Here is a 27,981-nt window from a genome sequence, read left to right on the forward strand (position 1 = left end):
GACAGCAGTGTCTTTTTGAATCCAGTGCTTGGGCAGCTTAGGCCCATCTGGGCACTTGAGATGCCCTGAGGCTGTGGCAGGTTCCTGGGGCATTTAGAGCCACGGTCACACCTCAGTGCTGGGCAGAGGACAGCAGGGACTTGCTCAGGGGGAGCTGTAGTTAAATGAGACCTTGGCACAGGTCTGTGGCAACATCAAACATGCTGGCTTGTTCTGGTTACCTGGGTGGTGGGAGCATAACTTTCCCCCTCCCCTTTGCTGAGCATCTTTGGTCTCTAGTCCCCAGGTGTCACTCACTGGTGACTTTCCTTCCCTCACAGGTATTTCAGGAAAAGGACCAGGAGCCCCTGGGAACACCGATGCTCCTGGCAGTCCTGCTGGTGCCTTTGCTCGTATGTCAGACTCAATACCACCCCTCCCACCCCCGCAGCAGCCCGTAGGTGAGGATGATGAGGATGACTGGGAGTCATAGATGGGGTCCATTGAGTATTAGTGTGAAACTGTTGCTATCTTAAAATTTTCAATAAAGCTGAAGGAAGCAGGTCCTTGCTGCCTTCACTTCGGTAAAAGCAGGAAGTGCCATCAATTAAGAGTGTGTAAAGGGAAAGCCCAGCTGTCTAGCCTTACAGCACCACACGCCACAGGCTGGAGGGCAGCAGCTGCTAGAAGCAGGTGCGCCCCTCCCTGAAGGCAGAGCTTGTGCAGACCATGGAGTTTGGACCCACTCACGGGGCGGGAGACTCACAATGGACGTTTCTCAGAGGCAGCTGTTTCTTTCCCCGTGGGGCTAATTAACCTACAGGAAGTGGGTAACAGCTCTGTGCCGTAAGTACTTTCTTCCTTGTGGGGAGCCTGGAGAGGTAGCATCCAACTGCTGAAACTGGAAAAGAAGCAAACAAAGCTCCGTGGACGAGACTTGCTCAGAGGTAGCTGGGAACAGCTGTGGGATTATGTGGCTGTTCCTGGTGTTATTGCTGCCTTCCAGCACTGACCCATAACCCTGGAAAGGACCCCAGGAAAGTTAAACTAAAAAAGTAACTTTGAATTCAGAAACTTAGAGGGTAAGAAGAGCAGAGCAATCCTGTGCTTAAGCATGATCAAAGGAGAAGTGCTGTATTGTGGCCATAGCTTTACTCCCCTTGAAAGAATGAACTGCTTCAATCTATTGGCTGCTTGAAGCAAGGATGGAAAGAAGGGGATAGGAAATGTTACCCATAGCCGCTCCATTACCACTCTGTGTTATTTCAGCATGACATAAATTAGTGGCCTGCTAGTTTACAATTCCTGTGAAAAGCTCAGTGATGGCATTGGTCAGTCAGGCCTCCTGCACTTGGTGGTGGATGGGAAAAAATCAGATGTGTTCAGTCAAAATAATTACTCCCCTTAATTAAGTGTACTTAAATAATACTCGCCATACTTGAGTGTTTTCATTCAAAGTATTTAATCAATTTAAATAAAACCTTAACAGCTGTAAACAAGTAGGTGCCTGCTGCTACTCCATTCACCTGCCTCAGACCTACAACCAGTTTCCCTCCTGGCTGTGGTGCAGAAGGCTGTCTCACCATCATTGTGCTCAGACACTGAACAGCAAACATCCACAAAGGAGGCAGAAGGCAGAGATTTTACAAAGTCCATGGTACAGAAAAGCAGCAACTTGTGTTACTTTACCCATTTTTCAGAGGTGCAACTCACAGAGCTGAATACCATCTGTTCTCTGGTCCACATCACAAAGCATCCAACTTGCCTCGATAGAACTGCGAACACACAAAACCAGGCAGTTTGTCCTTGGCCTTACTCTCAAGGAAAGGCTTGAGAAAGGTCCAGATGAGCACAGTGGGGAACAGTTTTGGTAGCAGCACATAAGATACAAGAGTTCTGACCTTTCTTAACTCAGCAAACGCTGATCCAAAGGCAGGTTTCACCTGGGTCCTCTCCCTGATCCATTGGGGCAGTTTGTTAAAGATGGCAGGGCGTGCGTACCTGTGGTCCAGGAGCAGGATGCTTGCAAAGTCCTTCTGATGGCGAATGGCTCTGCCTGTACAGAGGATAAAACAAAGAATGGCCCAGGCAAGTGTTTGTTCTCAGCCAAGGAAGCTCATGTTCCCATCATCTGTAGACTGATGGGTAATGCATTCTTTTTCCTACCGTCCTCCTTCAATGTATTCTGTATCCCCCAGCCTGTCCAAGGAAGGATGAATTACCTATTGACTGGTTCACTGCCTTCATGCACAGGTTTTCAGTCAGCACTCTGCTCGGTGCCTGGCCAGCAGCTCTGGGCTGGAAAGGAGAAATAGACAAGTTTGAACACGAGGCACAAGGCAGATGTAAATCAAATTGGGAAGTCTTAATGACAAAGTGAGGTAAATACTTTTACCCCTACAGAGTGAGAGGGTGGCCAGGCAGACCCCAAGCTGAGAGTAAGGAGGAACAGAAGAAAGGCGGCAGTCAGAAAACTGTGTTGAGCATTCACAAAGAACCAAGGCCCCCTTGAAGGCAGAGATTTTGCCCCCAGGAACAGCACCTCCAGTGAGCAATGAGAAAGGACAAATGACCCTGGCAAGCAGCTTCTACCACCCTGCCACCCTCTCTGGGTTGAAGGGTCCTTGCTCCCCTTGGAACTCAGAGGTCCCAGTAAGCCCTGGTGGCATTTCCCTCCACCAAACTTCCTCCCTGTGTTTAGGGCCACCTGCTCAGGAGCAGCCTGGAGAAGGCTGGGCTCTCAGTACCAGACAGTCTGGGAAATGAGGGCAAGCTCAAAAATAAAACCTCCGAAGGCAGCTCTGGGACTCACGTGCTGGGAAGTTAGTACTAAAAAGGAGAAGTGAATGAGACAGAGGTGTAAGTGGCTCTTACCATTCTTTTGTCAAGCCAAGTCATTTTTTCCTGGAGCTCTGGAGATTTAATGTTGGGGTAAGGCATTCCCACCATAATCACACACCTGCAAGGGAGGACTGCATTATTCTTCATGTCTTATCCTAGAGCCTTTTGCCAACAGACTGATAAACTAGAGGTCACTGCACCCCTGAAAGACAGCCAGCCCTGCAAACCAGAGGCAGCAATAAAGCACAGCAGTCTGACAAGCACATACTGAACAGAGCTGCAGAGGGATTCAGGGTGCCAGAACAAGAGATTATCTAGCACAGCAAGCCTAACTGCATTATTCACAGGAAAAGTGGCCTGGACAGGCAGGTTTTACACCACCCAACAGACCCTCCTGCTGCTTTAAGTATCAGCTAAGTCACACCTTCCCCAGGATTTTCTGTCTATGCAAGTACTGATGTGCCCATCCTACTTGGAGTCACTACACCACAAGCCAGACCTGGCTTTCCAAGGAGCAGTCACCTTACCTTCCCAGGTCATCGGAGAAATTGATCCCTTCACTCATTTTGCCTCCAACTACCGAAAGCAGCAGGGCCCCTGTCATCTGTCCTCCTGTCTGGCTGCAGCGCTGCAGGAGAGGGACCAGCAACTTAAACCAGAGCAGGGAAGATTTCAGTGCTACAGAAACACTCCCACACCTAGGCTAGAGCCCTCTTTTCTTGTTAAAAGATGCAGTGCCCTCCTTAGCAGCATTCCCATACCAGTTGGGCTGCCACACTCCCACCAGCCTGCCTGCTCAGCTTACCTTTATGCACTTGGCATATTCCACCAGCACCTGCTCCACCTGGTTGGCTTTCTTAGGCTCCTGAAAGATCTGTCAGGCACAGTTCATCAGTTACAGCAACAGGAAGCAAACAGTTTAAAGAATGTAAATCATTTTACTCCCATGCCATTTAACAGCATATGGAACTAAGGTCACAGAATGGAGAAGTGCCTGAAAAACCAACTAAACCAGTACCTTCCCTCCACACTGAAAACACACTACAGCCCTTTTCAGCTGGGCTCTGAAGGGAGCAGCAGCTGCTCCTGTGCCTCCAACATTCCCTTTCAGCTTTGGCAGACTTGTTCAATCCTGCAAGAAGTTACAAGTCATCCAAGAGCTGAGAGGCAGAAAAGCAATGTGCACCTCTTGCACTTATGAATCGAGATCCTCTGGGATGAGATCTTGGAGGACAGGGACAGGACTAATCAATTTGAATCATCAATTAATTCCAAGTAATGGTTCCTCTTGCCCACTGAATAAATTACCTTTTCATGCAAAGCATAAATAAAGTAATATTTCTTTATGTTATTCTAGCACACCTAATTAGTTACTAAAAACCTCTGTAGTTAATTTAGCTGCATTTGTATAGATGCTGCACCTTGGCCTAAAACACAAGTAGTTTTCCTAGTAAACAAGAGGTCCAACATCTATCTTCTCTGTGACAGTAAAGAACCTACAGGATGTGTTTTCCTTTGGTTAGCAAGAAGTAGTATCAAATTTTACCAGTCAAAATCAGTCTTTCAGTAGAAAAATAACTGTCAATTACAAATATAAGCCAAAATTAACTTATTGAAAAGTAGCTATTTAAGCCTCTGATTTAAATTAACTTTCTCTGTATAAGTTATAATCTCAGTGTGATCTCACCACAGTAACCTCAGGAAAGCCTTGAACCTTCCCTTGCTAAGATCTGATCTTCTGTGTGGGCAGTTGAAAGTCACGCTTGCTGCACTTACACCCAGTTGCCTTGCTAACACATATCCAATTTGCTGGAGACTGCAAAGGCCAAACAAGAACAAATCAGAGTTGAAAGTTGGGACAGATTGTGTGATTGTTGCCCAAAGCCTTGGAGGAACCAGGCAGAGCCTTGGGACCCTGACAGGACATACCTGAAAGGCACGAAGAGTGGTAACTTTACAAACACGCTGAGAAAATGAAGCACAGTGCTTCCACCCAGAAACCTACAGGCCGCCCCATGTGCCAGAATGCCAGCACCAAGGCTGTGAAATGTCTAGGACTGTGGTAAATTGTTTAGCTTTTGGTAAACAGAAGTCACAGCCAGGGTGTACATAATTCTTTTGCCCCTGGCACATGACCCAAGATCCCTGCACCACAACCTGAACTGCCTGACTTTCAATACCCAGCTTTCAAATACCTGTGAGAGTCATTGCAAAGATTTTATATTTGCAGTGATCTCCCTATGCACTGTCTCATTGCTCCTTCAACAGGAGTCACCACTGTTAGCCTTCCAGTTCTCATCTCTACTTCTAGCAGAAAGTGAAACACCATTTGTCTTATGAACTGCAGTGTTGTCTCACTCTGCCTAGCCCTTGGCTGTGCTGGTCAAGGGACACACGGATGAGCCAGGGAAAAACTAATTCCCTGTAGGAGCTCAACCTGAACAGCCCCCCCAGCCACAAGAGAACAAGTCTGCTGGCTATGGAAAGCAAGGACTGTCTGCCCCATAGCCACTACACAGACTGTGCACTCAAGAATGTATAGCTGCAATCAATCTCCTTTAGATCCCAGCTCAGTGCTCAGCCATCTGGGAAGTATCATTTATTCGTTACTGGAGAGATTAGCTGGATAAACATCCGCTCTGCGCTGCAGACTATGAGAATAACTCAGAGAGAGGCCTGCAATGCATATGGAATTGTTTGGTTTTTGACACCTCCATGGAAAGTACCAACTGCCCTGGCTGCACAATCACCTTCTTCTTGGCTGCCAGGCGGGAGAGCAGCCCCGTCTTCTCCCAGTGTCCGTACACCTGCTTCTCATATTCGTAGGAGGGGAAGAAGCACACCACACCTCCTGGGATCACGTTGCACAGGTTGCAAAGGATTCGACCTGTCTCATCCATCTGCAAGAGAGATTAGAGCATATTGCAGCTGACAGGAGCCCCAGCTAAAGCCGCTCCACTTCTCTGCTCAATCCCAGGATCACACCTTCCTTATGACACGCCTTCCGGGAGGAAAAAATGTGGGAAATATGCCAGGTCTAAGAGAACTCTCTAGGGAAGCTGGGCATCACTAAAAAGCTCTTCACTGCTCGGCCTTCTTCCCTAGCCCAGGGTTTCTGTTACAGCTGTGGAGCCGTGCTCATTCAGGAAAGGACGGTTTGCCTCAGTGGATGAAGCTGTCCTGCTAGAACAGATGCTGACAGCTGGTTAGCACATCTGGTTGAGATTCAGCAGGGGCAGAGCAGACTTAGTGTCTGGCCTTGGGTGCTTACTGGCCTGCCACAGAAAGAAGGAAGAAGTGCCAAAACACCTGCAGCTGCCCCCTGTGGTTTGGGATTTTCCTTGCCATGGCTTTTGCTCAGCTCACCTCTCAAACAGAGAGTGTACCCTTCTATGAAACATAAGCAAGTGAAGCCAAATAAAAGATCCCAAGGAAGGGAACAAAAGACAAACTGACCATCTGGGGCAGGTCTCTGGTCTGGTAAGTGAACTCCAGCTGCTGGTTGGAAGGACCACTGCAGAGGATGATGGGTAAAATATTTTCTGGAGGAATCACATGTCCTGGAGACAAAAACAAGCAGTGAGAGTCAACATCACTGCTGTTGGCACAAACCCCATAAGCTGAAGAACTTTAATTGCATTCAAGTGACAGCGGCAAATGTTTGCCTGGCTAAGCCAAAGTGCCTAAGTCACTCAGCTGCTCCAACTTCCATCCCCTGAGTCCCTGGGAAGAACCCATGGCACACTGCCTGCCAATACCAGTCAAGACCACAGGGGAAGCTCAGAGTGGGAGGGAACTCACACCCCTTTACTGCCCTGAATTTTAGGAAAGATGCCAGTTGCTTAGAGTGCTGACAGAACAGTGTTAAAGGCAAGCTGCAGCCCTTGCAGCTGCTGAGCCCTCTCTGCCAGCCCGGCACACTCACCACAGGAGAACTCCACAACACGGGCAGGGTCCACGCCAGCACAGCACAGCAGCTGCTCTCGGAAATCAGCCACCTAAGATCCACAAAACAAAGGCAAGTAAAATACCAGTGTCCCAAAAAACTCTACACCGGCAGCACCAGCACTGCTGGTCAAGGGCAGCCCCAGCCCAGCCAGAGCCTCTGCCCGGCCCAACAGAGGAGCGGCAGCGCCCTCTGCCCACACACAGCAGCACTGATTTTCCTCGAACACCCCCGTGGCATGGTTCCTGTGGGATCCCTGGCCCTGCAGAAATGACGGATGGCATCATGAGGTCATCCGACTGCTCACCGTGCCAGTTCCAACCTACCACGAGCTCAGCCTGGCTGCTCTCTTTCCACCCCGGCTTGCAGATAGCACCACTGACCTCCTGAGACCCCAGCACAGCATCCTTATTCCCTCACCGGCTGCATAGTGCCTCCAGCAATGATGACAGCACGGCATTCTGCCACAACCTTGGCAAAGTGGACAGCTGGATTCAGCAAGAGGAATTTGAGGCTGCTCTGACCAACTGTGCCTGGGAAAAGGAGAGAAAAGCATTCAGGAGCTAGCTGTGACACACAGGGATATGAGAGATTCTCCCTCCTGCCCTGGGCACTCTGGCAGGACCCCACCTCTCAAAGTAAGGACTTGTTATTCAACACTGACAGGCAGCAGCAGGTAACGCCAACTTGGAAGTTACCCTCTGCTTCCTAATCTCCCTGGAGCTGTACCACAGGCGCAGTAAATTGCAGAACAAAAATTGACATTCAGAGTGAGAGCAGACCTCTGCAAACCCTGGTCCCAATGCCCTTGGCTGAGAATTCCCTTGGAGTCATAAGCATCCTCAGACAAAGACTGCCAGCCTACATCACAGATGGAACAAATGTTGCTGCAGGTTCCCCACAGGTTCTGTATGTCTTCCCTCAGTGCCAGTGAAGCACCCTGCTTGTGACTGACTCATGCCACCTTTCCCCACCTCACCCTCTCCAGTACCTTGCCTGCTGAGAATGACTCTGCCATCTTGGTTTGCATTTGTAAGGGCCGAGAGAAATCCTTCAATCTGCATCAGTGGAGAGGCAGTTCGGAGATGGTCGTGCTCAGCCTCCAGGGGAGGGCTCTGGGGGGTACCTGCTGGCCCAAAAAGGAAAGGAGAGGCAGGCAACTTAGGCCACACTTCTAAAGACACGGGCTAAGCACAAAACATGCTCTACAGGAACACAATACCTGGCCTACATATGCAGGCAGAGAACAAAGACCCATTAAAGGTGAAAACCCAAATTCTGTCTCATTGCTAAAAGAAAAAAAAAAAGAAAATAAAGCTCTGGTTTCTGTGGATGGCAGAGCCACTAAGCAGAGCTACTACACACAGTAGCTCAGGTCCCAGAGCCAGCAAGTCACAGAAGTGCAATGCTTGAATGCATGTGGAGTGAACATGGAATTACATCATTCAGCTCAAAAGGGACTTCTCTAATCCAATGTACAATTGCCTAGGTCAGCTAGTCAGACCTGTTAAAAAACACCCACACAGGACACCTTCTTCAGTCTCATTCTGCAAATCTGCCTCCCTGCTTTCCTCATGCAGAGAGATGCAGGTTCCACATCCTCACTCTGCCCACAGGTGCAGAAGCAGACGATGCCTGAACTCACCCTCTTTATCAGATCCCTGCTGAAGGGTCAGAAGAAAGTTCTGCAAACCAGCCAGCTTCTGGTTCTCCTTGTTGGTCTTCACAGCTGAGGCGGGATGCCCATATCGCTCCACAAACCCAAAAAGCTGCCAAGCAAAAGCCAGAAAGACCAAGACTACCAACAGCAGGAATCAGACAAGATAAAGGCAGGTTTGCTGGCCTGCCACAGATAAAGTTACTTAGTAGGTGTTCAGTAGAAGCCTAATCAGAATGTATTAGCTCCCATTACCTTCCTCCACCCACTCAATCAAAAGCAAAACAAGTCTCTGATATCTGTTCTTCCAGGGCAACGCAGCCTACTTGGCAGGCAGATTTGAGGCCAAGCAGCATAGAATTGGCACCCCCTGGAATACCGTGGTAAACCACGTTTATGTTTCTTTTCTGAGTAAGCAAAAGTTAATCTGCCCATATAGTGCTTTTTACAGGAACCATTTTGTTTGCAGAGCAGGGTGAAGACAAGCTCCCACCCCAGCTGCTGCATCTTCCATCTCAAACTCCAGGTGTGAAACAGTATGGGAGCACTGCTGACTATGAAACCACAGGGGAAGTACCTTCCTGCTGATGAGGCTCTTCTCACAGTAACGCTGAACCTGTTGGAGAGAAGACAGGAAATGAACTGGCATTCACCACCCCTTCTGCCATCCTGCTGTCCTTGATCCCTGTCGAGCAGAGCTGTCACTTGCCATGCTTTTGGGGAGAGGTGCACAGCTCTTTGTGGTCACTGCCTGCCACACAAGAGTTTTACAATGACATTTCAGAGTGAAAAGACACAGTGTTAAGGTGCTGTGTTTGGAGGTTCAAGGCGGCAGTTAGGTTACTGGAGTAGTAGAATTTCTGCATCCACAGCCCTTACAGAGTAGCTTTGCCTACAGACAGCTAGAAAGCAGATTCTGCCATGTGGGCTTTGGCTCTACTTCCAGCTCTCACACACGCTCCAAATAATCTCGAACAAGTCACCACCACCTGTGCCCTAACAGACAATGTTTGCATTACCTTGAAGAGGTTGATATTGTCAATCTGGCTCTGAAATAGAAAGTCATTGATGGATTTTAGCACTGTCCCTGAAAGAAAAGAGGGAAAAGGGGAAAAGAAATTATTACCTACTGCTGGGCCTGCACCCCTTACTGCCCCATACCCATGTCCCTGACTGAGAGCTGCATACCTCAGGAGTTCACTCCAGTCTTACCTGTTTGGGAAACTGCCTGACATCCAGGATTCTGGTTCACATTACCTGTAAAGCATGAAACCAATTCAGGGAAGGCTTGAATCTGTCTCAAAATTAAGCAAGAAACTAAAGACTGAACTTGATAGGAACAGTGCACAAAAAACCCAAGAAGTAACTACGGCTCTGCAACACGTAGCTATACAGACAAAACATCAGCTCCCACTCAGTTTTCATTTGCCCTGTAGAGTAGCCCTACATTGTAGGACACGTGTGCTGCTGCATCCTAAGGACCACCTACATTTCTTCTGTGGCAGGAAGCAGCAGGTAGGGTGGGTGATCAGAAATGCTCGCACACTACATAGTCATGCTGCAAAGACCAGTGGACAGGGACTGCAATGCATCCTTCACCCCTCCTCAACGCAGCAGCAGGGAGCTGGGAAGCACAGAGGCTGGCAGGTAACTGAGACGAGGGGGAAAACCTAAGGACACCTACATGCCCAGAGCCCAACAGCCAGAACAGGATTAATTGCTGCCACGCACTGCATTTTATGTCCTAGTGTTTAACACCCACCTCACATCTCACTTTTGCAACCCCTGTCCCAAAGGGCTGCATTTCCCCAGGGCATGGAGGAAGTTCCTTTATGAACTTAGGACATGCTCTCCTCAAGACACACTAAGGTCTAGCAAACAGATCATTTGAAAAAAGGAGTCCTGCAAATTCCTGTGGATCTAAAATCAAAGCAAAACAGTATTTTCTCACAAAGGAAAGGCACCACTCAAGAAAGATTCATTCTGCAGATGCATGCTGACACAAATAGAGGCCTTGCTACCAGATAACTGAGATATTAATTTCATGCAGTTCTTGTACGACACTGTTATGCATCTGTTACACATCTGCTGTATTCCTCACTTAGCATCTTATATCATCCCCATTCCAACTGGATCTGAAAACCACACAGAAAGAGAAGGAAACTACCAACTTACAATGTCATCTGCTGCTCTTCAGCTACTAAAACAAAGAGAAGGGTTCAACTAGACACCAGTCAACTTCCCCACATACAAACCAGCCTGAGAAATAAAATTACTGGCATCTGAACTTATACATGACAGCAACACTTTCCTGAAGTTTCTGCAGAGGGGGAAGGGGCACAGTGTCCTGAGGAAGCACTAACTAGCTCAGAGTCTGTCAGTAACCCTGGAGACACGAGAGGTCTGCTTACCTCCCAGCATGGCCACAAACCGCTCCAGTAAATACAGGATCTGCTTAATGTACATCAAGTTCTTTGCCTTCAAATGTTTCCTATGAAAAATGAGACACATTTAGGCCCCAAATCATCTTCAGGGATGAACACAAGCAGCTGAGCTTGAAACAAGTACATGAACTCTTCTTCATTTTGCTGAGATGGGAACTAGGATTTTTTGCAGGTTCACTCCCCCTGTTTGTGACAGGGCACAGTCTTCTGGATATCCTGCCCAAGGTTGTCCCAAAGCACTTACCCATGCTCCCCCCACTGTTCTTACTACTGCACTTCTCCTTGCGTATTAATTATAGTTTGTTTATTACGATGGCAGTGATGCCTCAAGACCCTATTGCAATAATGCTCCACAACTTCAGAGTTATTGAGCACAACAATCAGCCACTGCAGGGATGGCAAGATGCAGAGCCAGAACCCACATACAGCTTCCTCCTCCTCAGAGCTTCCTGCCTCTACCATAATGCCAGTCAGCACATGAAAGACTAAGGTCCCTGAGAGGCATGAAAGACTGAATCTTTTGAAAGTCTGCATCACAAAGTACAAGTGATTAGAGGGAGATACTGGGAAAGGAACTGAGTGTATAAGGGAAAGCCAGAATCCTCAGGGTGTCCCCTTCTCACTGCTTAATACTAGCCCCAGGAGTCTGACTTAGATGGATTCTAGACAGGGATAATGAAGCAAGTGTCTTTTCATCTGCAGAACTCTTAATGCAGTAACTTTCCACTGGGGAAAAGCAAGAAAGACCCTGCAGCCGTGAGGCAATCCAAGGCATCCACAGACCTTGCCTCTGCTGTGCTGTTTTCCGCTGAGATTCTCACCTGTATCTCTCCATGTACTGTGACAGCTGGGAGTGGGCACAGCACAGCTACACAAACAGAAAGCAGAAGCTGTTGTTATAAAGGAGACAAGAAAGGACACTGCTGGAAGAAGAGCTCCCTCTCCTTTCACAGGCTGTGACTCACCTGAGAGCCGCTGACCTCGGCACTATGGATACAGGTGATGGTGTCTATGAGGTTGTGGGCCTCGTCAATGATCACAACCTGGTCCTTCAGCTTGATCCCGGCAGCATTCCTGGTAGGCTCATGCAAAAGCATCTGATAGGGCAGCACCACCAGCTACAGGAGAAGCATGCACTTCCCTGATTCCAGCTCTCATCCTTACAAACTTAAGGCATTCTACAACCACTCATTAACAGCCCGTATCAGAGGGCCTTGCAGAATTCAGCCAAGTGACTCACTATTATTATGGGAAAGGTAGGAAAAAAGCCAGGAGCACATGCTTGAGGGGGGCATCGGGATACAAGCTGAAGAGAAATGATTATGCTACAATTGCATATGGGCTCAGGTTACCTTCCAAATCTCCTCTAGAGCACTGAAAGCATGTCTTCAGAGAGAACCCAGCAAGGAAGAAGAGTGGTGTAAGAGCTAAGAGTACACCCATGTGTCAGTATTGCCTCACACTTGCTGAACCTTTCAAGTATTTCAAAATGCTGAGACATACAGCATCCCTATGAACTTCTGATGGGAATTCTCATTTTCCTTTGCTTTCTGAGCAAAACTGTAGCTTGACAGAAACACAGCCTGTTTCCTACAGACTCCCCCAATCTAAGTAACAGTAATAGAGGGAGCAGGCCATCAGTTCCTTCTTAGAGTGCCTGGCTTTAATGTCAGTAAAACTGTTACACCTTACCTGAGCAGCAGGGATGGCGAATCGACTCCCATAATATGGGCAGGCTTTGGTCTCCCTTCCCAAGGACACCAACTGCTCAATGTCCTTCACTTCCACTAGAACTTCATCACGGAGAAACTGCATTTGCTCGTAGGAATAAAATGGGCACACCGTGCGACTCACCCGTCTCTTCTTCCCCTCATTCACCTCATCACTCTTCTTTTCTAACAGCAGAAATCAAAAGAAAGCTATGAGCAACACACACAGCAGCCTAGAACAACCACTTTGCAGAACCTCATGGATTTCAAAGCAAGCTTTGTCATGTGTATTCCTGACCTATCACCTATTTAAAAATTATTCAGCAGTAACATTTCCTTCTCCACAGTGGACACTACTCTTGCCAGTTAGATTTAGCATATGACATCTTCCAACATTTTTGGTACTGAGTTAACAAACGCAAGTATCTTTCCAGTGCAGAAATCCTGACCAAATTAAGACACTCAGAAAATTTATCCTGATCTCAGCACAGCCTGGAGACCAAGAAAAGTAAAAGCACCAAGGAGTCCTTTTCCTCCAACCTGTCATTTCCAAGCTCCTACCACTCTAGCTAGAACGGACTGGCAGTGCCCACTGTCTCCACACTCTCATGACAGCTTTATCGGGAATTGCTTCCCCAGGCTGGGAGCGTTCCTACCATGTTTGTTCTTTTGCATCTCCATGCAGCGGTCATTGATGAGCTGGAGAGCGCCCAGGCGTCGCACCTCCTCATTCACACACAGGTTCTGGCATGTGCAAAGAGAGGAAGAGGAAGGGAGTCAATTCAGAACTGAGTGCCTCCTGTGCACCCTCTGCTGTAAAATGAAAGATTTTCTTGAAAGCAATCTCAGGCCAGATTCCAAAAAGGAAAAGTCTACCAGTCAGACACTGTGCATGCTAACTGCTACAAACATGCTCGAAACCCACAGAAACTTAGGAGAAAAAAACGAGAAAAAGAGGGCTCACTGCTACGCAACAGCTTCTGAAAATTGCTGCCAGAAGTACTACTCTACTAAGACGACCACCTTCTCAGTGACTCGGACATCTGTAATACACCATATCAGAAAAGGTAAAACAGATTCTTGCATTTACATCAAAAGGTAAATGACCAAAACAGAGTTCACGGAAAAATGTACAGCACACAGATCTGTGTTCCGATTCATGCCTGCTTTAGTTTTTCAGTAGGAGACTCAGTCAATCCCCAAGGTGACTTCTGGTGGCACCAGACCCACACAGCTCCTGGCAATGTGTTCTGGGTCTCTTGAGAACAGCACCACGTACCTGCCTGGATCCCAAGGAGACCAGACGCGTGTCTTTGCCAAAAGGACTTTTCTGCACCTCGCGCACAAACTGGGACAGCTGGGAGTGAGTGCGGCTGCAGTAGTAGATCTGCAATGAGGAAGAACAAAGGGAAGACAAGAAGAACATGGAAGCCAACCTATGATCAATCCTACAAGGAAGCAGCCAAGCACTTCAACAAGGTTCACCTTGCTCAAGCCTTCAAAAACACAAGGGAAGGCACACATGTTTGAGTGCCACCTTAGAACTGTTGAGGCCAAAAGCTCCACCTTTGTTTTTCCTTCTGCATTTGCCATTGTTTCCATTTAATTTTCCAAGGTCTCTATAAAACAGGGACTCACCATGGCAAAGTAATAAAAAATTATTTATTGCAGTGTGCTTTTACAGCAAGCCACAGCAAAAATTAGTAAGTGCTAGCACAGCAAGCTGCTTAGGCAGGCAGTGTAGTCCAGAAGGAGATGAACACAGCAGAACTAGTTGTCTTTATCAAGAAACCTGGCAGGTTTTGGATGCTAGCTCCTAAATCCTTCTGTACTGCCTGACTGTTGGAAAGGTGCAAGGAAGCCATAATTCTGCTCACTCCTACACTATTCTATGAAGTGGCACTATTTACTTTCCTCATCTCACCTTAGTCACATGCTCCTCTTCCAAATCATCATCGTCTTCTTCCAGCCTAAGAAAGAAAAAGCTCAAACAGTCTCCTTTCAGCAGACCACTGACAGTAAAAATCAAACGATGCTCCACTACAAGAATGAGGTCTCAAGAGAGATTAAGTCATCTCAAGAAAAGCCTCCGATCCCAACTCAGGTGGTAGAAGAAAAATCAACTTTTAAAGAATAGTGTAAGTGTGCATATTCAACTCAAGCCTTTCTCTTTAGAAGAAAAATCTCTTCTAGGTCATGCCTTTTGCAAGTTCAAGATTTTTTTTTCTTTTGATTCAGGGGCTTCTAGTCCTCAGGCATAAGCTAATCAGTGCTATACTATTCTTTGGTGAGCTTATTTATTTTTGTAAAGCTTTCCCTTTAGAAGCAATTTACCACCCTCCAGCTATTGCATAAAGAAAGGCTTCAGGAAAGCATTCAGCTGCCATAGAGCTCCTCAAAGGCAACAGCAGTTTAATGTTTGATAAACTAACTACATATAAAAAAAGTAGTTAAGTGTTCTTCAATTTTTAAGGCAGAAGACTCTGTCTAGACATTAATTAGTAAATTTGTATTTTAAATGCATTTGACTTTTTGTGTTGAAGTATGGCTTCTGGCTTTCTGCATAAAGCAAATGCATGAGGGAGAAAAGTGTGCATGGGGTTTTCATGCCAAAGCTCTGTCTCAGAAACGTGAACATCTCTGCTTTTAGAGTAACAAAAGATGTCAGTGCTAATCTGCAGAACTGACAGCTTCCTCTGGTGTCCTGAGTTCCATTCTGCTTTTCTAATGCAAGGAACTTGATCTTGAGTCATTCACTCAGCATCCAGAGGCACTCTCTGGGAAACTGAGTGTGGATAAAGGCAGGACACTGCCACACACTTTAAGATGCACTTTCTCAGAAAGCACTTCAAGTCGCTCAGATCAGTCTAACAAAAGTTTAAAAAAAAACCAAACTAAAATAAAATCCACCTAAACAACCAATTAAATAAAAACCCAGAACAACCACCACTTTGTACTGTTTGAAAAGGTGAGAAACACTTTTTTAATAAAATATGCACAACCTCTTTAATCAGGGCAAGACAAAAATTAGAAATAAGTTTCCTTAGCATGGAATCCCCCCTCAGTCCCTGTCCTTACCCAGATACCACTTTCTTTTCGTCATCACTCTCATATTCAGCAAGAATCAACTCCTCCTCATTGTGATCCAGCTGGTCTAGAACACCCTCTCCAGCTCCCTGTGGAAGAGCCTCCTTGCTGAGCTGAAGAAGGCGCTTTGCCTCATCCTCCTCGCATCTCTGGAAGGAACACAAGAGCACAGTATTTTCCAGATAAAAAGAGTAGCACAGGGGTTGCCTTATGGCATGGACAGGTCAGAAGACAGCATAGTCCCTCACAGAAGGCTGAAGCTGTTCAGCCCCACAGAATGCAGCCGTTACCAACAACCAAAGACTTACCCACACAGACAGTTATGAGGGGGAAACATAAAGGACCTTCTCTGCACAGGCCTACTGAACTAACAGACCCTCAATTAAATGTTCATGTAATCCAGTATTAGTTGCTTAAAGTGGCCCATAAAAGATGTCTGCCTGAGAGAAAATAGTGTGTAAATAAACCTGAACAAACAAAGATGTGAGGACATAATCAAACACTCTGTGCACATTTAACTCAAAGCTAGAAGCAGCTCAGCATCTGGTTTAGAACAAGATTTCTCTTGCTGTTTTTTTCTCCAGTTGTGTGACTGTTACTCTAACACAGGTTTACCTCTCCACAAAAATTCAATTAAACTGTTGAAGAACTTCTGATTAACTTCTGTGTCACGATAAAGAAAAGTTCATTTTTTCCATCTGAAAACAGTATCTTCCAACATCAATGAGCATTTTGTTACCATGGCATTATACAGAAAATGCAGTTAGTAAGCACTACAGAAGAGAGGAATCAGTCGCTTTTCCAAATCTCCATAATATTTCTCTTATTTGCTTTCTTGCTTTTCATCATGCTTCCCATTTCACATGCTCTTCATCCCCTTTTAAGACAGAAGGTTTTTTTCCATTTGGTTTTTTGCCATTCTTTACTATTTCTGTCATATCCTTTTGACAGGTGTTGACCAAAACATTACACAGTATTTGAGATGGAGCACACTACAAATTAATAACCTGGCAGCCTAATAAATCTGTCTATTTGAGGACCTAAACTGAGTATTTCTGGGAAGTTTGACTCATATAATCAAAAAGCAACAAGAGCACTGAGGCCAGTTCATGCATCTAAATGCCAGGAAAATATATCTGTGAACTTCAATACCATTTTTATTCCAGAAGTAGAGTGTTCACACATGCTCATAAAACAGAGATCTTGCCAAAAAAAGCCTCCAAGTATTAAAGCTTTTAGAAGTACAGCAGAGGGCCAGAAGGCAATCAGAATACACATAATTTCTGCCCACACACAAACATTTTCACAGGAAATTATCGATGCACAAATTGTTTTTCACATCTGTGCTTTTAAAAGAAAATCCAACAAATAGTTTTGGATGACCGATTTCAGAAATCTCATACAAAAATCTCCTCAAACAGGCGGGCTGGAAAAGTCAGTGTGAAGTCACACATAAGCAAGTATGAACAACACTGAAGGTAACTAAAAGAGAAAGCTCTGATCTCTGTGGAGTAACTCACCTTCCTCTTTGCTGCGTATTTTAACTGCACGTTATGCCGAATTTTCTCAAGATGATCTTCTCGCTTTTTCCTTCTGATCTGCTCTTCCTACAATAAAGGGAGAGTGAAGGTAGAATGAAGTGGATTTAGTCCTCAACTCTTGGTATCACTACTTACGCTCTGGGCGTAGAAAAAAGATTAAATGAAACAAAATTGCCAGTACACGGTCAATTCTCCCGGAGTGCTCGCCTACTGAGTGTTACTCTCCTCAAAGCAATATAGCTTCCTGTCTCGGGCAACCTGCAGGCAAAGACCACCACCACCAAATTTGCCTCACGTGTTTTCCCCTCATCATCCAGGATACAGGAACAGTTTGCCCAGAGAAGTGGTGGAGTTCCCTTCCCTGGAGATATTGAAAAGCCGCCTGGACACTGGGTACCTCGCTCTAGGGACTCCGCTCGAGCAGGGAGGCTGTTCTAGGTGACCTCCAGTGGTCCGTTCCAGCCCCGGCCATTCTGTGACTATGTGATATCAGCCCTCCCGATCCTCTCTCCTCGTTATTTCACCCGTCCTCTACACACGAGCGCTTCCCCACCTTCAGCCTGTCTACCATGTCCCGCTCCTCCTTCTTCTGCACGAAGGCCGTGACCCAGTCCGGCTCCCCGGCCGCGTCCGCGCTGCCCGGCCGTGCCTGCTGCGGGGTCAGCCCGTCCTTCCCGCTGGCCCCCAGCGCCAGCAGCCGCGCCTCCTCCTGCCGCCGCTTCTCCTCCCAGTCCCGGAGCCAGGACAGGGCCCCGCAGATGAGACTCAGCGATTTTCCCTGTCACGGAGAGCCAACAAGGTGAGGAGCACCGCCGCCACCGCCGCGGCCCCGCTCGGCCACAGCCGCGGCCCGGCCCTGCCACTCACCGTGCCCGTGGGGCTCTCGAAGATGCCGACCCGGCCGGCCTCCAGCGCGCCGTACAGCGCCTCCATGAACTGCTCCTGGATGCGGTACGGAGTGTAGGGGAACGGGAACCGGCCCGCCGCCGCCCCGCTGCTCGCCATCCCGCCACTCGCCATCCCGCCCCGCTTCGAACCGGGCGCCGGGGCCGCCCCCGCCCCTTCCCGTGACGCGGCGGAAGGGCCGCCCCGCGCTGCCCTCTCCGCACAGACACCCCCCCACCCTTTCCTGAGCTCCCAAACCCGGTCGGCGCTCACCCCTCTTCCCCAGTTCCCTCCCATCACAAGCACAGTCAGAAAATTGGATTACAGAGAAAAAAAAAAGAAAAAGGTTTTATTTAGGATGGGAACGCATAGCTTGTTATAAAACACTGCAATATATAAGAAGTGTATGTAATATGCAGCCATTAAATGCTGAACTTTATATAGTAATAGTTTGAAAACAATAATGACCTAAAGAAGAGTGGCATAAAAGTAACAACAGAATTGCAGTCACTCTCTGGACCAACAGTGAGAACTTGCCGTGTACCATTTCAGACTAGGACACCTGAGGGCAAATCCTTTCTTTTTGGGTTAAATAATGTAAGGCCACATTTTTGTCCACGTTTTGTTGATGTCCCAAGTTGGACAGAGTTTCAAATCAGCAACAACAAATTTGGGAGAAGCTGCCACGGACTAGCAATAGACTGCCTTTCAAATGGAAATGCTTCTGCATTCATGTTTTCTGGGAACAGCCATTAAGAGTTTTGTGTTACCTAGCTATCATAAGGTAGGAATTCTTTGTCCCATGTAAGATTTGGAGAATAGAAAGAAAAAACAAAAAGATTGAAGTTCAGTTTCAAAGTCACTCTCAAAAGATTTGGAAATGCCTTGCCAAACACTGTGTAAACATACTACGTTCATGAAAAATGAGGGAAGGTAATAAATAGAAGAGTTCCTAAGACTACTACAGTGTCTAACTAGCCAAAGTTTTGAGTCAGAACCAACCTGGAACATTTTCTTGTGATCTTCACTTTAGCTGTATTTTACAAGCCAAATTCTCCCAGTTATTATTCTGGCACATATTCACAGTCCCCACTTACCCTGAAGCTGGTGCTCATTCCTCAGGCTCTTGGCACTCTTCCTAAACCACCAGTACACAGATCTTGGGACTAACTCCCTGTTTCCAGATCTCCTGAAGTTTTTTGTGCCTCTGGGGTTAAGAACCCAGCCCTAACACCACATATACCATGTCTCCAGCCAGTCTCTTTCCACTGTGGTTCTCACCATGCATTCAGGTACCCCAAAAACGACTTCATTTTCCCGCACTGAACAACCGCTCCAGGCTTATGGCAGAAGTGAGCAGGAGGTGAGCATTCTTTTACCCACCAGACATTTATAAGGTTTCTTAGCCGTGTGGATTTTCAAATGCACTTTAAGTGTTGAGCTTTTCCGGAAGGTTTTCCCACACTCGACACACTCATAGGGCTTGGCTCCCGTGTGGATCCTCAGGTGGGCACCGAGGGCTGAGCTGTGCCGGAACGTTTTCCCACACTCTTCACACTTGTAGGGTCTCTCACCGCGGTGGATCCTCAGGTGCACGTTGAGAGCCGAGCTCCGGCGGAAGCTGTCCCCGCACTCCACGCAGATGTAGGGCTGCTCCTCAGTGTGCAGGCTCTGGTGCTTGGCCAGAGTGGAGTGGTTACTGCACCTCCGGCCGCACTCAGTACACTGGAAGGGGCTGGACAGGAGGCCGTCGTGGCACATGGGCAAGGCTTTTCTCCCATGGATCCGGTGGTGAGTGGTGAGCGCCGAGCTCTGGCTGAAGCCTTTTCCGCACACAGGGCACTTGTAGGGCCTCTCACCCGTGTGTGTTCGCATGTGGGTCACCAGTGAGGAGCTCTGCCGGAAGGTCTTCCCACACTCTGTGCACTCGTAGGGTTTCTCTCCTGTGTGAATCCTCTGATGCCGAATGATGGCTGAGCTGTCCCGGAAATGCTTCCCACACTCCTGGCACTTGTGGGGCTTCTCTCCGGTGTGGACCCTCCGATGTATGATCAGGGAGGAGCGGTCGCTGAAGCTTTTCTCACACCGGGGGCAATTAAAGGGTTTCTCACCCTTGTGGCTTCGCTGGTGGACGATGAGATGCGAGTTCTGGCTGAAGCTCTTCCCACATTCATTGCACAGGTAGTGCCTCTCTCCCGTGTGGGTGCGCTGGTGCCTGATCACGTTGGACCTCTGGCTGAAGGTCTTCTTGCACTCGCTGCATTGGTAGGGCTTCTCCCCTGTGTGGATCCGCTGGTGTTTGATCAGGTCTGAATTGCGGGTGAAACTCTTCCCACATTCGGAGCAGCCAAAGGGTTTTTCTGACAGGTGGATCCTCTGGTGCTGGCTCAGGTACGAACTCCGGCTGAAGCTCTTCCCACACTCGGGACACTTGTAGGTTTTCCCCCCCGCCTGCTGAATCCAAATGGCACTGTTCCCACACATGGGCAGGTCCAGCTTGTCCCCAGCAAGGATAACCTTGCTGATGTGGGCTTTACCACTGTCCTTGCACTCCCAGACTTCCATCCCATAAGGAGGTACCATTCCTTGTCTCTTTGGAAAACACGTCTCTATCTCACTTTCTATTTCCAGCTCCTGCTTGTGGTCCTGTCTTTGATCAGCGTCCTGGAGGGAATCTCCTGTGAGCTTCCTGGAAGGGAACAGATGGAGTTCAGCTCTCATTGAACTTTCCTGATGAAGTTCCTGATGAAGGCTGCCCTTCTGCATGTCACCCATGGTCCTGTCACCTGCTGGAGTGAACAGAGGAACTAGCAATGAATAACCCCCTGCTTCTCTGAGGGAGAAGTCCAGAAGAAAAACCACCAAGACCTGCTGCACATCGGCCACCATGAGCTGACAGCACAGGAGACAGCCCCTTGGTATCTTCTCAGGGCACAGTGAGGGCATGGAGCCCAAGGTGAGTGGGAAGGGAATGTCACTCAAGGATAGGAGGCCACTGCAGTACAGATTCCAAAGGGGATCCTCTGTCAAAGTTACAGCCCTAAAGGGAAAGACCCATCGCTTGCCCTCAAAGTTCCCGTGTCTAGCAAGGTTAGAGGAACATCATGACTGCTTTCCTTAATAATTCCCACTGCAGCTGCTTTTCCTGCTGCCTCTGAATCACTGCTCTTCAGCCAATATTCCCATGCTTGATCATGGAAGAAAGCAGCAACACCCCAGAAACATCCACCACTGCCCAGCAAACAATTTCCTTTCTTCTTTCCAGTCATAGCCCTTTTCCTTAAAAAGAAAGCTCTGCAGCAAATTGTATCTAGATTTTCTTTGTCTACAGAACAGATAGACAACTGAGTGGAATGATAAACTGTTTTATTAACCAAGCACGGAAATGAACCGTTAGACTGAAACATTTGGAAGCTGCTGGTTTTTCATTGGTTATAGTGATTTGGAGACACACCTTAGAAATTCATGCTGGAGTGTGAGGTAAGCGGATGAGCTGGACAGCATTGCGTACAGGCTAAACATCATCCCCTCACATGGAATAGGAGGTGGTGCAGCAGATTAAACCCCTCAGGTTCTGTTTCAGCTGATCTGCAGGTTTTGGAAGACACCACTACACTGGTCATACCAATCCCCAAAGTTTTGTTTACAACACTCAGGGCTGAAAAACATTTGCAGTATAAACAAAGTTACTCAAAAGCACCTCAAAGCAGCAAACTGACCCAGATATTGTCAAATATTGTCAGCACGAAAAGAAGAAAAAGCCACACTTTGGTTTATGTCTTTTAACATTATGAGTATATTCTTTGCTGAAAAATACACAAGATTGATTTCTTTTTGGACAGGGTCTTTTTGAAAGGGTACTAGGTACCCCAGGACTGTGTTTCATCTTTGCCATACTCTGCCTAGAGATCTTCCTGGACGTAGAATCTATTTACTGAGGAAGCAGAAGAGGCAGGGTGGGTGTGGAATGTGCAGCACGGTACGCCCCAGATTTTCAGCATTCAGCTCTTCCCTTCCCAGACACACTCCATGCAATTTAATTTCTCACCTTGTAAGCAGTCTCTCTACCGGCTCAGTGTTTAGCTGCTTCGGTCAAAAAGCTGCTTCTCTTCACCTTATCCAAAAGGTTAAGGCCAAGCTGAGGACTGCATGTCCAGATCAGAGGAAGGAAAACAGACATAATAAATACCTGTCATAGTAGCAGTGCTGTAGGGTGAGATTACAGGAGGATAAGTATTTAGGAGCTGAAAGTAACCTAGACCATAGGAAAATGATGCCCAGAAGCATGAGTCAGGGTCACTGTCAGTCCTGCCATACACACTGTGACACCACTGTTCAGGTCCAGTAACCAGGGCCAGCCTAGGTAGCACAGAGAGGTCAACCACATGTCCAGAGAGCTGCCTGACAGCTTTCTGCCTTCTCACAGGTATCTGGATGTTCTTCCTGCTGCAGTTCCAGACCAAAAATGCCAAATTTTTCTTTGTGTAAGAAAAATATCAATTCCTCAAACCATTTTCTCTCCATCACCTTTCTTCCCAGTGTTTTCTGCCATGGTTTGGAGCCCTGTTTAGTGCCTTGTGGATCCAGTCTCGATGGATCAGCCAAGCATGCACAGATCTGGGCAAGAGGTAAGATTTTGATCTGTTCACACATTATCAACAGCAGCAGCCCAAAGGCAGAATTTCCTGTCCTGTGCTCCAGAAAAATGGCTGTTTGACTGCCTCCTTCCAGATGGATTTTACCATCTGGGCCGGCAGTGAGCAGAAAGGAGGTCACACACACCTGTTTATGCAGGAACACTGCTGGGGGGGGGCAGCAGGATGGGGGCAGCAGGATGGGAGGCAGCAGGATGGGGGGCAAGAGCAGCGGAGGATGGAATGTTTGGAACGCAGGTGTCTGTGACATCAGCAGCAAAGCAGCAGAGGTGACACTTCCAGCAGTGCAAGTGGGCCCCAACTGTCACAGGCACCACTCCCAGTGCCATGATGGTCTTGTGGGCTTATCTGGCCTTGTCTGGTGAGTAAGAAATGTCTCTCCTCCAAACCCAGCTGTAAGGAAGGGCAGTGGACCCAGCTGCTCAGCACCCTCCCCATCACTCCTCAGCTTGGGCAGTTTGGAGGCCAAAGGAAGATATGGAGCACCCTCCAATGCCTCAGATGCAAAGATCCCAGGGCTTCTAATTTTGGCAGTTTTCACCACTGGAGTTGGTATTTTATTCATCGAGGAGGGCCACAGAGTGACCGAAGAGCCAGGCAGGAGTCAGAGCTGGATGCAGTGGGTACAGGGTGGAGCAGAAGTGGAGACTGGAGATGCCATGATAGGGACAGCTGGGTGCATTAAACCAGACACTAAGGCACAGGTCTGGAGTTAACCCACAAAGCTAAGAGGGAAGAGTTCGCCCAGTAAAGCAATAGGGGAAGCAGGAGAAAGAGGTCTGAGAGAGGACCTTGGTTAAAGACCTATGTAGCCAGAGGAAGAGTTTGCAGAGGCTAAAAATCTTGAAAGGAAACTGTCTACTTGCTCCAGCCCTGAAAACAGAGCAATATTCTCAGTTTCAGCCATGACTTCCAAGACACTTCTCCCAGTTCAAGATTTGAATCTCCAGAGCTTTGGTCCCTCAGTCATGTACTGTCACCAAAATAGTACACTCCTTTCAACATGGGCGAAACAGCTTTCCCACAGGTCTGGACCTTCCATCTCTAGCTTGTTAATGCATTTCCCGTGTGCTGGATCCTGCACCCAGAAAAGGCAACAGAGATCTGGATTCAGCCCTCCAGCTCTTCCGAACGTGCTGTGGTTAGCATTTCCTTCTCCCTCTGACTCCCTGCACTCTATTTTCCACCAGTGTTCTTGGGCTGGGGCTGCATAGCCGGCCCTCGGGGCACAAAGGCACGGCAGCTGGGAACACCACTCTCTGACCAGGAATACCACCAGTTCTTCAAGTTCCTGCGGATCACCATTCAAGCCAGCACTGCCTGCCACCTTCGTGAGCTGTACGGCTGCAAGAACTCACTGGTCCAGAGACTGGACGAGTATGAAAACCACGGAGTCATCCCTCCAGGTAAAGCCAACCATGACTCCCAAGGGCAGGCAGTTGGACAGGGGTCCTGCATGGCCCAGATCACTGGGACAGGAAACACTCAGGAGCTGGGGCAGGGGAGAGAGGTGGGTAGCAATCCTGCAGTGAGGAGAAGGCATCTGCTCATGGGCATCCTCTCTCACATTTGATTGCATCCACACATGTCCCTAGGACCAGCCTCCTCTAACCCCATGAGTTATGAAGATGACCAAGAAGCATTGGAGTTTCTCACAAGGTTCCCAAATTACACAGGGGTTTTCATGGAGGGACATCACTCAACAGGGAGGTTATTGTTAAGGGGGATGTCAGCACTGGAATCTAACACGGGGTCTGTGTCTTTATTTGCCTCTTTCTAGGGCCCATATGCTCCGAACTGCCAGGAAATCCTTTCTTCCGCAACTTCTGCACCTTTTCTCTTTATCGCTGTATTACGAAAAAGTATTTCCTTAAGGTGAGTTGTTTAGCTATTTCCTGAAGACTACGGTGTGCTCTGAGCAAATAACAAGCAAAAGGGAGAGCCCTGAAAATGCGTAAGTGGGAAAACAAAGGGCTAAAAGACAGGGAAGATAGAAGAGAGCCATCGGCAGCCCACCTTCCAGGGGCACTCACACCAAGCTGATTAGCTTACACAGATGCCACCTGCAGCCACTTGCCAAAAATGAGACTTTGCAGAAGGTATTCTTCAAAAAAATGAACCTTTGAGGACCACCTCAGCCCTCTTCTCCAGCTCTCATTCCGAACCAAGTTGAGACAATCTAGGTTTCTCCAGGAGAAAGGGGGATTCATGTAGGCTAGAAGAGGAGAGTATAGAGGGCTGTGAGTCCCAAGAGAGATTTATGAGGAGACTTGACAAGGTTAAGGATATGAAGGTTTATTTTTCTTTCCTGGGCTCATCTTAGTAGGAATTGGGAAAAATGAGATTGTGCAGTGAGAGCTAAACACACAGAACAGGGCTGTGCACAGGTGCCTGCTCCTAAGCCTCTCCAGAGGAATGTTTTCTCCTTCACAGAGGACCATGTGCCCAGGACACAGCAGAGCCAGGCAGCGCAGCAAAGCAGGCACCAGCACCACCACCACAAGCAGTGATGCCATGTCATCCAGCAGCTTTGGTCCCCAGCCAGTCCCCACCACGTCTCCCACATCTGGCTCCAGACCTGGCACAGGCACGGCTGTGATCCCCACCTCCTTACCCACAAGCACACAACCAAATCCTTCTGGCCCACAAGCCACAGAGGTGACAGCCAGTGGCCAGCAGCAAGGACAGCTGCCCAACAGTGACATCGAGGATCTCCTCCTGAGGATACTAGACAGCCAGGTGCAGACTTCACTGCAGACAATGAAGTTGCTGATGTCCGTTGGGAAGATTGTGAAGGAGGAAGAGTTGCGGAAAGCTGCCACAAGCCTGCTGGTGGCCCTGAACAACGCAAACGTGTCTTGGTCACCAGCCAACTGATACAGTTCAACAGTGTGGTAAACACAGGGGAAAAGCCATCTCTTCCAAGTGCATGGGGAAACAGAGCCATGGGAAATTCTACTGCTCAGGATTCAAAGAAAAAAGATGGTATCCTCTTGGAAGTAAATGTATTGAAAAGATACCATTTTCTCCTGTAAAAACTGCTCACCGTTGATGGTGTTTGTTGTGTCATTCAAGGGATGTCATGGGAGAATATTGGCTTTTCTTTAATAAATGTAGGTGCTCCTGCTCAAAAGCACTAAGAGAAGAACCTTCTTTGGAAATATGTGTGTGAATATACATACACAGATATACAAGGGGTGCTCTACAAGTACAGGAAGGCCTTATCCTGCAAGAGAACTGCTGGTCCAGCATTTTCCTTGTGCTGGGGTTTGCACATGGTTGACATCTACTTCTGAAATATTGTTATGAAACACACAGGATAAATATTCATATTAAGAGCTTCCTCTTGTCTCTCGCAAAAAATCTGAGAGTCTGATTTATAAGGAACTTTGACTAAAGTGCTGTTTCTTTTCTAAACACTGAACATGCCTGTAAGTAAAACAGTGTGAAGCCATCTGGAGTCTGCACTTGCTGCTAAAACCAGAGTGGGAACTCTCCAAGAAGCAGCTCTGGTTCTCTGAATCTCCACTCAGAAGATGTTGCTACCTCAAACTCAGTCTAAGCTCCAGTGGTTTTGGCTTTCCAAGAAGACCACCACTGAAGTGAGAATGCCCTATTCACCTTTCCTTCTACAGGCTTTCTTGTTATCTATTCCACCAAGGGCTATGAGGAGAAAGGGGTCAAAGGCAGCTCTCTTGATGATGCACCACACCAAGCAACATCCCTGTGGAGAGGGTCTGGGATGCTGGTTCCCTTTATACTGCTAAGTGACACAAACACAGCTGAGTGAAATATAGGCTCTGTGTCTATCCACTGAAGGAAGTCCTTAGAAAGAAGATCTCAAAATCACAGGTCCTCCATTGTCCTGGGAAGTGTAATCTTTCCCAAGGCCAAAGGCAGGTCACACATGGGAAACGTGCAAGCCCTGGAACAGTCCCTAGCAGGTGGGATCCGTAACAGAGCACACGCTGCCCCGGCCTTACTCCGGCACACCAGCTCATTCTTTTCTCCCTGGAAGGCGCCCAAAGCTGCCAGATCCCTGCCTGAGGCACCACGGCTTGTGCCCCCATCCAGCTGTCTGGACAATGACAGCTTCCCCAGCTCCAGCAGCGGGGGTACTTCTGGCAGCAGCCTTTGCCCGCCTTCCCCACCCTCCGGGCTTGGCTGGCAGCCCGCGCGTTTGGGTGCCAGATTTGGCAGCCGCGAGCCGATCGCTGGAGATATCCCGCTCGGATGGCTCCGGCCCGGCCCTGCACGAAGCGGCGGCCCCGTGCCGCGTTCCTGGACCATCCTCCCGCCGGGCCTGCGGGGGCTGCGGGCCGGAAAAGCCGCTCCCGCACGGCCCCGCCTGGGGCCGGTCTCCCCACCTGCCCGGCGCCCGGACCCCACCGAGGCCCCGCGGAGCGCCCGCCCCGTTCCACCCCGCTCCTTTCCCCGCTCCCCCCGCACTGTGGCGGCGTTCCCAGCCCATTAGCTCGCCCGGCGCCGCCCAGCTTTTGTTACGGAGGATCCGCGGGTCCCCCGCACACTCACCGGGAGCGGGGCCATGTGCGCGGCGGCCGGAGCTGCGGCGGGGGCGAGGGGCGGCGGCGGGCCGGGGGCGAGGGCGGTGCGCTCCGCTGCTCCGGCTCGGCCGCGTTCACCCGATCGTGCGCCGGGCGCGGCCCCAGCGCTGCCGCCGCCGATGGGGAGGGGGCGCGGCTGCGGCGCTGCCTCCCCATGCGCTGCGCGGGGCCGCCCCCGGGAGGGAGGGGCCCGCTCGGCCGAGGGGCAGCGGGGATCCGCCCCCGGAGGGCCGGGTCGCTGCCATCCAGCACCGCCGTCCGCGGTGGTCCTGGCCGGGAGGCGGCCGCGCACGGGTTCGCGTCCTGTTGGGTACCGGGGCTCTCCAGAAGCGGGAGCATCGTCGGCTCCCGGGTCGTAGCTCATACCTGCACAGACACACGGCAGTCAACGGCTAGACACAAGTCCCAGGGAACCACCCAGCGGGGCTTCCAGCGGTCCTTGCCGCCGATTCCCAGCGCTGTCTGGGTTTTACCGAGCCTGCAGGCCCTGGCAGGGAGGGAAGCATCACTGCTGAAGCCTCGAGCTGCTTTCTGTCACAAACTGGGTGACAGGATGGTGTTTTCTTCCGTGGGGCCACTTTCCTTCAGGTGACTGGAGGCTTCACTCCGCTACTGCTTCTAAAGGCTTTCTGAGACTCCGGTCACCATGGCAGTTTCTCTGTTCAGGCGCAG

At 48.9% G+C, this 27,981-nt stretch overlaps 4 protein-coding genes across 16 annotated transcripts in view; 2 read left to right on the forward strand and 2 right to left on the reverse strand.

Moving 5' to 3' along the window:
* The window catches only part of WASHC1 (WASH complex subunit 1), a 41,839-nt gene extending 40,361 nt beyond the window's left edge, over positions 1–1,478 (forward strand). For all 6 annotated transcript variants that reach the window (XM_010404070.4, XM_039570209.1, XM_039570211.1 and 3 more), the window contains one exon: positions 321–1,478. In XM_010404070.4, coding sequence (XP_010402372.1) covers positions 321–472 — 152 coding nt within the window. In that variant the 3' untranslated portion in view covers positions 473–1,478. The remainder of the gene's footprint in view (positions 1–320) is intronic.
* DDX11 (DEAD/H-box helicase 11) lies at positions 1,425–19,265 on the reverse strand. 4 transcript variants are annotated; one of them, XM_010404071.3, is made up of 27 exons: positions 19,187–19,260; positions 18,072–18,146; positions 17,758–17,982; positions 17,184–17,270; positions 15,655–15,812; positions 14,501–14,546; positions 13,856–13,963; positions 13,233–13,320; positions 12,560–12,762; positions 11,833–11,985; positions 11,689–11,735; positions 10,835–10,914; positions 9,636–9,680; positions 9,443–9,510; positions 9,001–9,039; positions 8,412–8,535; positions 7,758–7,895; positions 7,187–7,299; positions 6,746–6,818; positions 6,277–6,380; positions 5,571–5,720; positions 3,626–3,694; positions 3,348–3,448; positions 2,854–2,938; positions 2,202–2,277; positions 1,881–2,035; positions 1,425–1,754 (listed from the first exon to the last, which is right to left on the reverse strand). In XM_010404071.3, the coding sequence occupies exons 1-27, from the start codon at positions 19,202–19,204 to the stop codon at positions 1,725–1,727; spliced, it is 2,658 nt and encodes an 885-aa protein (XP_010402373.3). In that variant the 5' UTR covers positions 19,205–19,260; the 3' UTR covers positions 1,425–1,724. The 4 variants fall into 4 exon arrangements, with proteins under 4 accessions (XP_010402373.3, XP_010402376.2, XP_019144186.2 ...); XM_010404074.3 differs by lacking the exon at positions 18,072–18,146 and having other exon boundaries at positions 19,187–19,265; XM_019288641.3 differs by lacking the exon at positions 19,187–19,260 and having other exon boundaries at positions 18,072–18,259.
* A 141-nt stretch (positions 19,266–19,406) lies between these two features.
* Positions 19,407–27,439, reverse strand: LOC104692228 (zinc finger protein 501-like). Of its 5 annotated transcripts, XM_039570206.1 has the most exons (4): positions 27,278–27,348; positions 22,138–22,234; positions 21,544–21,747; positions 19,407–20,778 (listed from the first exon to the last, which is right to left on the reverse strand). In XM_039570206.1, exons 3-4 carry the CDS (start codon positions 21,612–21,614, stop codon positions 19,431–19,433), a joined length of 1,419 nt encoding a protein of 472 aa, XP_039426140.1. In that variant the 5' UTR covers positions 21,615–21,747; positions 22,138–22,234; positions 27,278–27,348; the 3' UTR covers positions 19,407–19,430. The 5 variants fall into 5 exon arrangements, with proteins under 5 accessions (XP_039426140.1, XP_039426139.1, XP_039426138.1 ...); XM_039570205.1 differs by lacking the exon at positions 21,544–21,747 and having other exon boundaries at positions 19,407–20,875; XM_039570204.1 differs by lacking the exon at positions 21,544–21,747 and having other exon boundaries at positions 19,407–20,878.
* On the forward strand, positions 23,030–27,286 carry LOC104692229 (acrosin-binding protein-like). The gene is made up of 4 exons (XM_019288663.3): positions 23,030–23,105; positions 23,935–24,150; positions 24,525–24,619; positions 25,178–27,286. Exons 1-4 carry the CDS (start codon positions 23,072–23,074, stop codon positions 25,619–25,621), a joined length of 789 nt encoding a protein of 262 aa, XP_019144208.1. The 5' UTR covers positions 23,030–23,071; the 3' UTR covers positions 25,622–27,286.
* Positions 27,440–27,981: the final 542 nt, after the last annotated feature.

This window comes from Corvus cornix, chromosome 1A (assembly GCF_000738735.6).
Source record: "Corvus cornix cornix isolate S_Up_H32 chromosome 1A, ASM73873v5, whole genome shotgun sequence".
Classification (NCBI taxonomy): Eukaryota; Metazoa; Chordata; class Aves; order Passeriformes; family Corvidae; genus Corvus; species Corvus cornix.

Excerpts from the sequence above, each read along its gene's own strand:
- DDX11 (XM_019288641.3), bottom strand. The coding sequence starts at position 18,224 with ATGGCGAGTGGCGGGATGGCGAGCAGCGGGGCGGCGGCGGGCCGGTTC. Across the intron at positions 2,036-2,201 it reads GGCAGTGAACCAGTCAATAG|GCAGAGCCATTCGCCATCAG; the intron begins GTAATTCATCCT and ends TCCTCTGTACAG. Across the intron at positions 1,755-1,880 it reads CGTTTGCTGAGTTAAGAAAG|TTCTATCGAGGCAAGTTGGA; the intron begins GTCAGAACTCTT and ends GTGTGTTCGCAG.
- LOC104692228 (XM_039570205.1), bottom strand. The coding sequence starts at position 20,864 with ATGGGTGACATGCAGAAGGGCAGCCTTCATCAGGAACTTCATCAGGAA.
- LOC104692229 (XM_019288663.3), top strand. The coding sequence starts at position 23,072 with ATGATGGTCTTGTGGGCTTATCTGGCCTTGTCTG. Across the intron at positions 23,106-23,934 it reads GGCTTATCTGGCCTTGTCTG|TGTTCTTGGGCTGGGGCTGC; the intron begins GTGAGTAAGAAA and ends ATTTTCCACCAG. Across the intron at positions 24,620-25,177 it reads CGAAAAAGTATTTCCTTAAG|AGGACCATGTGCCCAGGACA; the intron begins GTGAGTTGTTTA and ends TCTCCTTCACAG.